The sequence below is a fragment of the Cariama cristata genome, unplaced genomic scaffold (assembly GCF_000690535.1).
Source record: "Cariama cristata isolate BGI_N322 unplaced genomic scaffold, ASM69053v1 scaffold16947, whole genome shotgun sequence".
NCBI lineage: Eukaryota > Metazoa > Chordata > Aves > Cariamiformes > Cariamidae > Cariama > Cariama cristata.
In genome coordinates this window covers 2,897-14,825 of record NW_009627238.1, presented here as the reverse complement: position 1 = coordinate 14,825, position 11,929 = coordinate 2,897, and the positions used below count along the sequence as shown (strand labels likewise).

General features: G+C 39.7%; 1 protein-coding gene across 1 annotated transcript; it reads left to right on the top strand.

Moving 5' to 3' along the window:
* The first annotated feature begins 1,353 nt into the window (after positions 1-1,353).
* On the top strand, positions 1,354-6,732 carry ARL14EPL (ADP-ribosylation factor-like 14 effector protein-like). Its single transcript, XM_009704374.1, has 4 exons — positions 1,354-1,377; positions 4,464-4,583; positions 6,005-6,144; positions 6,510-6,732. Exons 1-4 carry the CDS (start codon positions 1,354-1,356, stop codon positions 6,730-6,732), a joined length of 507 nt encoding a protein of 168 aa, XP_009702676.1.
* The last annotated feature ends 5,197 nt before the right edge of the window (positions 6,733-11,929 follow it).

Sequence of the window (11,929 nt, the reverse complement as noted above, 5' to 3'; positions counted from 1 at the left end):
TAAATCACTTAACTAAGGTCTGCTGCTAGAAAGTTACATCAACTTTTGGTTTTAAAAGTGTTTGGAGGGAAAGAACATGGAGTGGTAAATAATAAATCTACTTGCCCTCAGACTGGGTTGTGAAATACCTTGGAGAATGGGTAGATACAGCTGATGAAGATAAAAAGACACATTGTACTATTTGTCTAAGCACAACAGGAGAATTTATGAGACTTGACAGTTTTGGATGTTTATTAGGATTTATCTGAGTTCTAGGGAAGAGTAATGAAAGCTGTTAGTGACTGCAGCATGCTGGAAATTGGCATCTGCATGTATCAGGAGAAGCCCAAGTTGTGTCTACTAGTGCAACAAACAACCCTGAAAGGCAGCAAGCTGAACCGTGAGGTTGCATTGTCACTTTAGCTATTGAGGAGCATATTTATTTCATGACTTTTGACTGGAGATGTTGAACAGAATCCAGAATGTTTTCTCTAAATTGGTAAAATACTCCTTTACCACATCCATGTCCTAAAAAAATCTCCGTTTTTGTAAAATTCAGTAGTTATTATGTTTTTTTTTGTTTACTTACATTTAAGGAAAAAAGGCTGTAAGAAATACATTTGCTCTGTGAGCATACCACAGATGCAAGTAATAAATGAGGACTCTCATCCCAGTTTATATCATTTCTCTATTTCCACTGTTTGTGATAAGTACTATTTAAAAGCCTTAATTAATGAGACAGAAAGTGTGAGGTCCTTAAAGACAGTTACCTGGCACTGTCTTCAGCATGTTTCTCTAGGGAGCACTGTTTTGATTATTTGTCTTCTGTTTCGGTCACTCCGGGGCTGATGTCATACTTCCACTACCAGAGGAATTGTGCAGCAGTAAACCTACGCTGTGCCAGACCCTTCCTTTGTTAAATACAATTTAAAATTCTGGAGAACCTCCTTTCTGTCTTGCTGTCTGCTCTGAACTGAACATACGCCCTTCAGAACTGCAGGGTTTCAGAAGGTAAGTATGGCAGATCTCTTCTGCCTATTGTATGACAACCAGAAGATGCATATGATTTTATAATTATCTCTTAGATGTCAGCTTCCCTCTTCGTAGATTTCAAGGATCCCTCACTTCCAGATATGGCAGAAAGGCTTCGGGTTTGGGAGGGAAAACTCGTGAGGATTTGCTTTGTTTTACTGGGAGAGTGGGATTTGCTCCTCCAGACTCCTGTGACAGAATGGCCATAGCTGTGTCACTACGTTTATCAGTTTTCTGGGAAACCAGCTGAGCTACAAGAGACGAGACCTATTTCTTCATCTGGCTTGTGTTTCCTGGCTGGCTTCAAGGCCATCTTCTGAACACATATGTACATTTGGCGATATGAGAGAAGGCACAAACTACCTGGTAAGTGGCCTTTCCACATCTTTACAGCTCAGTCCATAGCTGATTCTGAGGAAGACTAATTTATTCTCATTCTTAATTCGGCTGGCACCAGATGTCTTATAGAGATTTCAAGATGCATACTTGCATGTGCCAGAAACCTGACTGCTGGTTTCTGAGCCCACAGACACCTCCGCAGAACTGGGCTATGAGGTCAGTATAATCCATGTGGGCATAGGGGGATTAAAGCCATAGGGACAGCATCTTGTCTTGCCTTGGTGAAGGTGATAAACACGCTTATAGATCTCAACCAGAAAATCTCCAATGGCATGAACAAATACAACTTGGAAACAATGTGCATTCACCCAGGCAAGCCCCGCAGAGACACTAGCTTTAGGCTGCTAAGATCAAGCAGCCTGAAGTATCTATCTGGAATGCTGGTCACATTTCACACCAGCTGAAATACTTAGCAGTGCAATCTGCAAGGATCATAAATAGGAATACTAAATTTTTGAAAGAGCAGATGTAGAAAAATGTTTCTTTCATGAAAATCATAAACAAATGCAGTTCCTTCCAAATCCTAACAACTTCTGAAACTGTTCTCCAAGCAGAAACATCTGTCTCTTGGGTAAGACCAAGTCTCTTTTAATATAACACAGCCTCTGATTTTCTTCCTCCCTTAATCTGCTTTTAGCCTTGTCAGCTGTGCCAAGGGTCTGTGTTGAAAGTGCCAGTTCTCAGCCATACGCTACGGCCACAGTGGGATGTTGAGATGTGGGTGACCACCTCCAGGGAGTACTTGCTGTATTAAAAACATCTGGGAGAACACAGGTTTTGGTGGAGAAAGAGTGCAATTGATGGTTGTCCTCAAGAGTTGAAATTTTTATGGAAGACACTAGCGTTCAGTGCGTTGCCCTGGGATTATCACTACAGCCAGACCAAAAACAGTACATGAAAAAACTCTGCTTTAGGACCAAGAATACTTTCCTTTGGATAATTAGGTTCTGCAGACTTGAGAGTGGATGTCTGAGTCTCACAGTCTTCCTCGTTCCCCTGTCCCCCTTCAGAAGATGCTATGGAGGATAATCAGTCCTGTGAGTCTCACCAGTTTCTGAATCTTGCACAGTTTCCCAGTCACACTCTACCTCATTTTTGAGTATCTTCCCTGGAGATTAAAATTGAACACTTTATCATTACAATATGTAGAGACAGAAAAGTGCTACATTTTCTGTGCAGGATATTTTTACTGACATGCAATGGCATTTGAAACACGTTTGGAACAAGGTGCTTGTTCCTTTTCTGCCAATATTTAAAAAGTGGCTTCTGGTTTTGGGTGTTTGGCTGCAGATAACTACTAGGACCTAGTTTCCAAAGGAGTCAAATATTTACACCACCAGAGGACATGTGAGAATTCTGCATGCTTACACTGGTAGTTGCTGATGGCTGTTCTGCTGTTCTGCTCCTGAGCTCTGCATGCTGTAATAAAACAGGCATGTATGATGGTCATGCATACTCATAAAGTGTTTTAACAATGCTGGATGTATGGCTGGACACAAGAGGAGATGTAGGAAGGAAATCTTTGTCAGGACTCCAACTTGAGTGCAGATGAAAAGCAATACTCACTTTCTCTGGAGCAGCAGCCTTAACTCTTCTTTGAGGTGTGGGCATCCACAAATTTCCAGTAGGAAAGCAGGCTGCCCCATACAGCAAATATTAATTGCCTGGTAATAGCTTTCCTTGTCTAAACCTAAAAAGATGCTCAAGTCCCAGGACTAAAACTGTTGCTGTAGAGCATCCGGCTGTGAATAGTGTCACAAAGTCAGCCATTCTGCAGGTCACTGGAGAGGAGAAAGGGAAACCCTCCCCAAAACAGGCTGAAGGCTGTTCTTTCCACCTCTCAAAAAAGCCTTCCCTCCTGTTACTACAAGCTGAAACAGAGGGGACTAAAGGCCTGGACTCCTCTCCTCCTTCTCTCAGAGAGGTGCTGGCCCTTTGGCGGTGAAATGATGATCTTCTTTGGGACAAGGTTTGAGCAGCAATACTAAAGTGCAGGGTAACTTGGCAGAGACCACTGCAATACCTTTCAGAAGCAATGGGAGAGACTGCACAGCACCTGGGGAAGGGTCGGAGGAACTCCAAAAAAGCTTAAATATTTCTGGTGGTGTTTGGAGTTAAAGTCTGAGGCACTGGAACTGCATACATTGCACAAAAAGTTTTAATTAAGTAGCTTCACAAGATGGGTAAGTAAAAGTAGCTAACAACCATCTTGAACAGGGGCCAACACCACTTGTGTGTGAGGGGGGAGAGGTGATGGATGGCATTTGTAGGACAGACTCACAGAACCCATAGAAGTCCCTGGCTACTTTATTAGCAGGGAGAGTGATGCACGTTTTTGCTATTAAACCTAAAATTTACACGTTCTTTTTATACACAAAAACTTTTGCAAAGATAAGGACTGAGATTTAAAAGCCAAGACATTTACTTTTAGTCCATTGGTTGAAGTCTTCAGGAAGGAAACTGTGAATCTGCAGGGAATAGTCTAGTTGCTGTGGGCACAGCTCTCTCAGATGCTTTGGGTGTCTATGAATGATGTCAGAGAACATGCCCGGGTCCCTCCTGCTCCTCCCCACCACCCCCGCGGCCACCTTGCAAAAAGCATCGCAGGTGGGGCAACAGTGTCACCTGCTGGTAAGCGAAATGACTGCTCCTGCCTGCTACTTTAATTTCCACTGCACATCGCCGACGGCTTTTAGGTGTTCTGTGAGAATACCGCTCCTCACCTTTACATTAAAGGTGACAGTGCGGTGAAGCGGTGTCAGTAAAAGACTCGGAGATGACAGCATTTCTTTCAATTTCAATGTTATTTAAACACTACAGATTTTCCGAAGTTTGCTTAACGAATTTTAGAGTGGCTTTGGTGATACAGCTTTTGTCTATCTTAGTTATATTATTTTTATGACCCGTATTTTGATCTGCATTTGCTGTTGGTTAAGAATCCATAAAAGCCTAGTATGGCTATCACCTGCTTACCTTAAAACCTTCAACTAAAAGTCTATGGATCTTGCACTTCTGTGTATGTCTAACACATATGTATGTATGTATTTCACAAGGGTGGTGAAATGAGTGATCATGCAGAAGAAAACTGCAATAAAAGCAATTCTGTCCAGGAAACATCTGGAGAAGGAAATGCCTCTCCTGCTAAGGACTGCTCAAAAACACAAAAACAATTGGTATGACTTCTCCAGTACCATTTTATTACCAAGAGACTTTCCATTGCCTTCAATTTCTTCTATAATTACAAAAATAAAAGCTGGAGTCAATAGGAAAATATCAATAATAACAACAGTGAAATGAGTCAAGTTTGCAGTGCAGTGATTTAGAGGGCTAAGATCACTTCTGAGCTCAAATGAAATAATAAGTAGGGAAATAGGAGAGTACTCTTAGAGGCAGGACTACCTCCATAGCTTATTATTTGTTTCCAACTTGAAATTGCATAATTCATGATCATGGACAACGATAATGATGAAGCATATTTTCTGCACTGAAAATCTACTCCAGACTCAAAAGCAGCAACGTCTGAATAATGTAGGTACATGAGATTGCCCTATAGGTTTTCAGGAGGATGCAGCTGAAGATAGCATCAACCACCTTGTAAATAAGTGCACTCAAAAGCATTGTTATTTCTAAATCACTGTATCAGCAGATCGGAGTGAACTCCCTCTGCTTGTCCCATGACAAGCAATGAAGGCACTCACTTATTTGTGAAAAATCACTGTGGACTCTGGACAGAATGACACCCTCCAGGGAAGCTGAGGAATGGCAAGACAGCTCCACTTAGGACCTAAGAGGAGAAAAGATAAATTCATATGTACGTTTGTGCCTTTGCATAATGAATGACAACTATATGTTCAATGTCCAGGGTCATTGTCCAAAAGGAAATTGTTTGTCACAGTGCCCATGTTTGTTTGCATTTAATTTAAACATGACTGTCAAGGTACATGGGCTATGTGGAATGGCAATATGAAAGCTGATGTTTTAACCTCCTAAACTATTCAACAGTTTTAGTTAATTGCAAACATTAATTGCATAACATAGGCAAGAAAATGCTCCCTCCTATTTCTCAAAAACTGTGCTCAGTTTAGCTTATTTTTCTCCGTGCTTTTTTCATACTCCTCACTTGTGCAAATCCTTCCTTCCTGCTCCTCCAGACATTTCCTTTGCTCCCAGATTGTTTGGACAAAGATGGTTTCTAGGCATCTGAGGGAACAGTGAAGATAAGCGTGAATCCAGTTGAGACGCTTATAATCATAGTACTTGTTTTTACATTATGGATAAAGTTGAAGAAAATATTACATGATTCGGCCTCCCACAAGACAACTTTCAAACTCCATGGCACTGTACCAGAGTCACGGTTGTTGCCTCTGCTGTCAGGATGCATAGTCTGTCAAAGGAATACTCAGTTAACACTTAGACAGGCAAACATTGTGATCATAATTTAGGCTGAGTTTTGCTTCATTTTCCTACCTGTGCTGGTTTAAGTTATCAAGAACATTAATTTTAATGTCATTTGAAAGCCAGTGAGAACACTTGGCAGCTAATAAATATTTATTCCAATTGTACTAATTATAAACTTTCTGTTGTTTATTTATAGCAAAAAGTTGAGAAACAATTAAAATGCTTAGCCTTTCAAAATCCAGGACCACAGGTAGCTGACTTCAATCCTAAAACTAGGGAGCAGAAAAAGAAGGCATGCATGTCACGGATGAAACAAGATATTTTTAATAAGACCAAGTAAGATGTGGTAATTTATTACATATTTTAATTTTTAAACTGTCTGGGATGCTGTTTACTGAATATAAATAAAATTAATAAAAGCATTAATATTTTGCAGAGACATTTCTTATTACACATGAAAGCTGTGCTGAGAAAACAAGCTTTTTCTGTGTGACTTAAGAGAATTTTGATTTACTTCTTTGTTGTACTTTCATTTTTAATAACAGTGGCTGTTGGAATTGGGAAATAATGCTGGTATTTCATTATGTTGTGAGGTTGTTAAAGAGGAAATATTTGTTCCTGGACAGATGTTTTCCACATTTGTTTGGTCTTTGAACATGTTGAAGCATTCTCTAAGAATCACTTTTTCTTCTCTTTCGCAGAGTTACAAAGAAGTATGACAAACATGGAAGGCTGCTTTGTAATAACATCGATTTGTGTGATTGCCTGGAGAAGAACTGCCTGGGTTGCTTCTATCCTTGCCCCAAATGCAATTCAAACAAATGTGGACCAGAATGTCGCTGCAATAGGAGATGGGTTTATGATACAATTGAGACTGAAGGTGGGAATGTGATCAGTGTGTTGCCATTTTGTGTCTCTGACTGATTTTGTTCTGATAGTTCATACACCTGAGATAAGTTCTTCTTTCTTCACATTTTATTAAAGTAAATCTTGGCTTTATGAATTGTCTCTAATGAAGTGCCTGGCAGTGGTGTTTGTTCTTCTTTATTGGTGCCTATCTAGCAGACTTTAACTTTCCCCATTAAGTAAAAGTATGTATTTCATTCTTCTTCAGCCTTGCAAGCTTTACTGAGGCATCTAGTCAGTCCTCTCTAAATCTTGACTTTCTAAAACTGAAGGTGTCTGAACTGCTGTGGGAATACAATTTATTATCCTGGGACGCTGAACCACATTACTTGTAATCAGTTTTTTTCTCACCGATTTCTTTACTTTTCATTTACTCAGATGTGTGACACAACTCTTTCTTTTGTTGTGAATGCTTGTCTAAGTGTCTTTTCCTTCTGATGCATTGTATATGTCTTGTATAGATGAGGCAGGTGTCATTTGAGATAACACTGTTCTTTGAAACTTTACATGTCCCTCCATGTATAAAGCAGAGGAGAGTGGAAACAACTGTGCAATTCTTTCTTGCTGCCCAAGCTACAAGACTGAAACCAACATGTTCAGTCAGCTTTTTTCCTTTTTTTTTTTTTTTTCTTTTTTTTTACAGCATACGGTGCACTCAACCTTGATCAGTCATTAATTATATAGGTAGAGGTAAATGGATTGGATATTTTTGCCTCTGGACAGAAAAGTCTCCTCAGTTTCAGGATTTTCCTCTTCATGCAAGACATGACAGATTTCAAATGCCATAACTTACACCCAGTCTTCTTATGAGGTAGGTGTTCTCATTCATGATGGGCACTCACACCCTTTTTGAGGAGTGAGGGTCTCTCTGGATCTTGAAGGGGGGAGGGCTGCAGACTGCTGCAGGTGATCTCCAGGAGCATGCTGTTAGTGGGGGAATCATTCCCTGGGCCCAGTGCTTCTTGTTTTTGAGGAGACTCTCCCAACTTTGAACATGGCACCACTTTTCTCCACTACAAGAAGCCATTCTCTGTGGAGAAAGACCCCCTGCTCCAAGGCAGAGATATCTCCCACCAGAATAAAATACCAGGAACACATCCCAAGAATGCCTTAACACCACAATCTCCTTCTGACTTGATACCTCTGAAAGATCTGGTGCTTCTCTCAACTAATGGCATGTCAGTACTTAAGCTTGTAGCATAAAAACACTCAGTACCAAAAAACTTCACAGAAATATTTGCTATGGTGGTTTAAACACTCTCTGTTTGGCAGTCGGATCTGGTGCTGTTCTCTCATATACCTCATAGGTCCCAAAGTATCCTTTGACTTGTGCCAGGAATCCAAATAGTGCACATCATCTCTGAGCTGTATTTCTTAAGGTAGGTGGAAATCCTGCCAACGCAGCCAGGGACCGGTTTCTTATTCCAGGTGTGCCATGGACTCATTCTCATTCTGATTGAATAACCAGCTCTTCAAGAAGATAACGTCGATTTACATGGACAGGAAGATGGCAGCCTTCCTTTGAAATAACCTGAAGACCTGAAATGGACAGGTTTGAATTAGCTTCACTTTATTTCCACTTAAAGGCAAAAACCCAAATAGTTTCTCAAGTGGATTCCTGTGGTAAGGCTACATGTTAAATTTTTTGAGTAATGTGATTAAACCCAGACTGGTGTAAATCGTTAGAATCCCATTATTGAAGTAATTGGTGTTACTTTGTGGCTTTTAACATGGACTGTGCCTCTGTCACAATCATAGCTAAATGCAAAGTATAAGAGAAATCCATCACAAACACACTTAGTGCAACCTTGAAAATATAGCACAAAACTTGAAAAAACAGAAGTGAGAACCAAGATAAGGGTAATGAAATAAGACATTGCAGAGGCAGTTCTGCTGTGGTGTGAGAATGACTCTTCATCGTTGCAATGATCCTGCTAACTTTTCCCCCAATTCCGAATGAGCAGCTGACAGTGCACAAGTATAATTCCTATTAGGGCAGTTGTACATGGGAAGAACAAAACAAAACACACACACAAAAAAGAAAGAGACTAGTGTCATGCATATGTTTATACTGATTGTGAAACTTAGTGGTATATACATGTATATAAAAATAACAACAGAGTGCTCATATCTGATAGTTTTTGTTAGGCAATAACATAATGCCACACTGCATGACGTGGTTTAAAATAAAATCCCTTACCAGAAAAGGCAGAGAACATTTCTTAGTCTCTTATGAAATTGGCCACTCTCCAGGTGACACTAGATCATCTTTGTATAAGATGTAAGTCTAAACAGAATATGTTTTTCCCTATAGAATAAGTTTGCTTTAGAAACCTAATGTTTAAAAAAAGGGGAAGCAAATCAATGAATGGTTGCATAAGGTATGTTGGTCCTCCTCTTCTCTCTCCCCTCTCTGCCTCCCGCCCCGGATTATGCAGGTTAGACAGTTCGTGACACTGTAAATTTACTTTGCCTGTCTTTTCCTTGTCCACGTGGCTGCTTTGCTCACAGCTACCAGTGATCCCACTGTGGCTTAAGAAAACATGAAAGCACAGATACATATTAAACTAAAGCCTAGTTAAGATAACATCTTTCAGTCCCTTGCCTAAAAATTGACTGTTTAATTTGAATTCGTTGTGCCTTCTACTGTATTTCCCTTGCTTACAATCTACATCTATCTGGAAGGAGGTATTCACTCTCTGCTTTCTTAGATATTATTACTACAAGGAAGTCAGTCTCATGGAAATGAATAATGTGCTCCCATGTGATTTTTGTGTAGGTAAAGATGGTTCTTTCTCTACTAACCTCCTGTGTGGATGGGCATGGTCTTACTGGGATCCTCTCAATTCCAAACACTCCACTGTACATCTCCTGCCATTTAGAAACTTGAAAACTCAGAAAACAAAGTAAGAACTATGCACAGCATCTTGTTGTTTGCCTTCATTGCACTGTTAGACTTTAAGCCAGAAAGTTAGCCACTGAAGACGCTCATTACTTAACAATTTGTCTATACTTCTCGATATCAGAAGTTGTCACAGCTCTGAGGAAAAAACCACAACAGCTGTCCTTGCACATTGCATTGGATACTTGCAGCTGTCTTTAAAACAACAGCCAATTTAAAGGAAATGTTAATAATTTAATTATCATGTGGCTCAGAGGAGGCCATAATGAAAGTGAAGGCCATTAAATATTATGACTTTTAAGATGTGAAGGTGTGCTAAAGTCAAAGAAGACGCAAGGCTTTATCAGATGAGTTGAAAGATGAGAGTTTTGGATAAGAAGGCAGATCAAAGATGTATTTGGGCGCAAGGCTGACTAGCTAGTCAGCTATAGCAAGGCCACCACTCTCATGTCTACCTCTGTTTCCATGCTAATAAATGGGCAAAATTATGCTGACTTTTGTCTTGCTTAGTGTTTGCAAATCCTTCATGCAAAGTTCCACGATGAAAACTTAGAATTATGTATATAAATCCTTTTATGTAAAGGCTCCACAATTACTAATCTATAGTTACATATATAGCACAGCACCTCTGAAACACAGACTAGGAATACAATAGATTATAGCACTGTAAAACAACAGGCAGAAAATTGAGGGTTTTTTTCCCAAAGTATGGTCCCAAATTTTGTATGAAAAGCGTGATGGGATTCCTGTCCACATGGAGACTTTAACATTAGGTAACTGCAGTAAACTGCACAGCATTCAGTTTAGCTACAGTGCTTTAAAAATGATGGACAGTGAGCCCTGCGAGAAGTCAGATCTGAGGTTCCAGAAAGTCTGGATATTTCAGTCACAACCTGAGACCACTAAACTGTTCCTCCTGGCTTAAAATTAACTTCTGCATGTGGCGAGGTGCCATTCAATCCCACCACATCATTTAGAGAAAAATAAGTCCATACTGTTACTGAACTTACACTAGTATGTGCCAGCGTTTGTTGAGGTAAGAGCTCTACAGTTAGTATTTGCTAGCCTGTGTGATTCATACAACACAGAAAAGCATTTTAAAAAAAGAAAAATAACACACTTTGAACTCTTTTTCCAGACAATTTTCATGATCCTTTTAACACCTCCTATAAGACCACAACTGAACTTCCTCCATATACATCCACACCAGAGTAGAATACAGATTTGATTCACTTCAGTGGCAAAACTTGAAGAGCTTGACTAAAGAAATACATACTCATACTTTCTGGATAAATATTTAAATATGCCTTAGATAAATATTTGCACTAAAAGCGTTACAGTTGCTGCAGCTCTACTGGGTTTCTTAGCTAGCGATAGCAAGATTGATTGTAGCTTCTCCTTTGACACCTTGTTTATGATCTTAAAATACTTTCAAACATATTATGCATGTTTCAGTGGAGTGTTTTGTTTGATCCCATACTATTCAGAAAACTGAGGTATCAAGTCTGAGCTAACTGCAACTTTGAACATTAGTTAGAATATGATAACTGCATTTCATTAACCTTGATTGGTAATCTTGTCACAAGCTACAGAAATATTTCCTGTCCTATCATTTGCAGAGGGCAATGCATCTTTTCTCCATTGGTCTGGCCCTGTAAAGTACTGCCCTGCTCCCATCTCCACTCCTGTACAAATGTATGAAAGGTGGTCCATTACAGGATCATCTCTGTTTGTGTTGTAATGGAGTAAATTAAGGCCTATTGTCCACCGCTGAATCTCCTGTATGCTAACAGATGCCTTTGATTAAAGGAGTAGGCTATGCAGCCCTTATTTCCATCGTGAGGCACTGTGTCATCCAAATAATCTGACTCCCTTCTCATGATTAGACGTAATAGTGAATGTTAACATAGAAGTACAAAAATAGCAAACAATAAACCAGCACACAGAACAAACAAACTATGAGACCCCTGCCCTTATTCATAGTCCCCTGTCCCTACTCCTTCTGAGAAGAACCCAAATAGTCCTGGTGATTTTAATGAAATCACTCGTTCAGTAGAATGCAATTAATGATACAGGAAGAATGGCAGATTGTTTCCTAATGGTAACAGTCACAGACCGCAACAAAGGAGTATTTATTTCTGATAGATGTAATTTAACTGAAACACTTAGAACACACTTTACAAAAAAGAATTATTTTTTCAACAAGATTTCAAAAGTTGAGCTATTTAATACTAGGTAAAAGGCACAATTCATTCCCTGCCTCACAAATGTATAGTTTGCTAGCTTCAATTGCTTAAGACACTTGCAAGTGAA

What these genes read in the sequence shown, in the direction of transcription:
- ARL14EPL (XM_009704374.1), top strand. Translation starts at nt 1,354, where the DNA reads ATGAGAGAAGGCACAAACTACCTG. An exon ending in GAGAAGGCACAAACTACCTG is followed by an intron (nt 1,378 to 4,463) that starts GTAAGTGGCCTT and finishes GTATTTCACAAG; the next exon opens with GGTGGTGAAATGAGTGATCA. An exon ending in GATATTTTTAATAAGACCAA is followed by an intron (nt 6,145 to 6,509) that starts GTAAGATGTGGT and finishes TCTCTTTCGCAG; the next exon opens with AGTTACAAAGAAGTATGACA.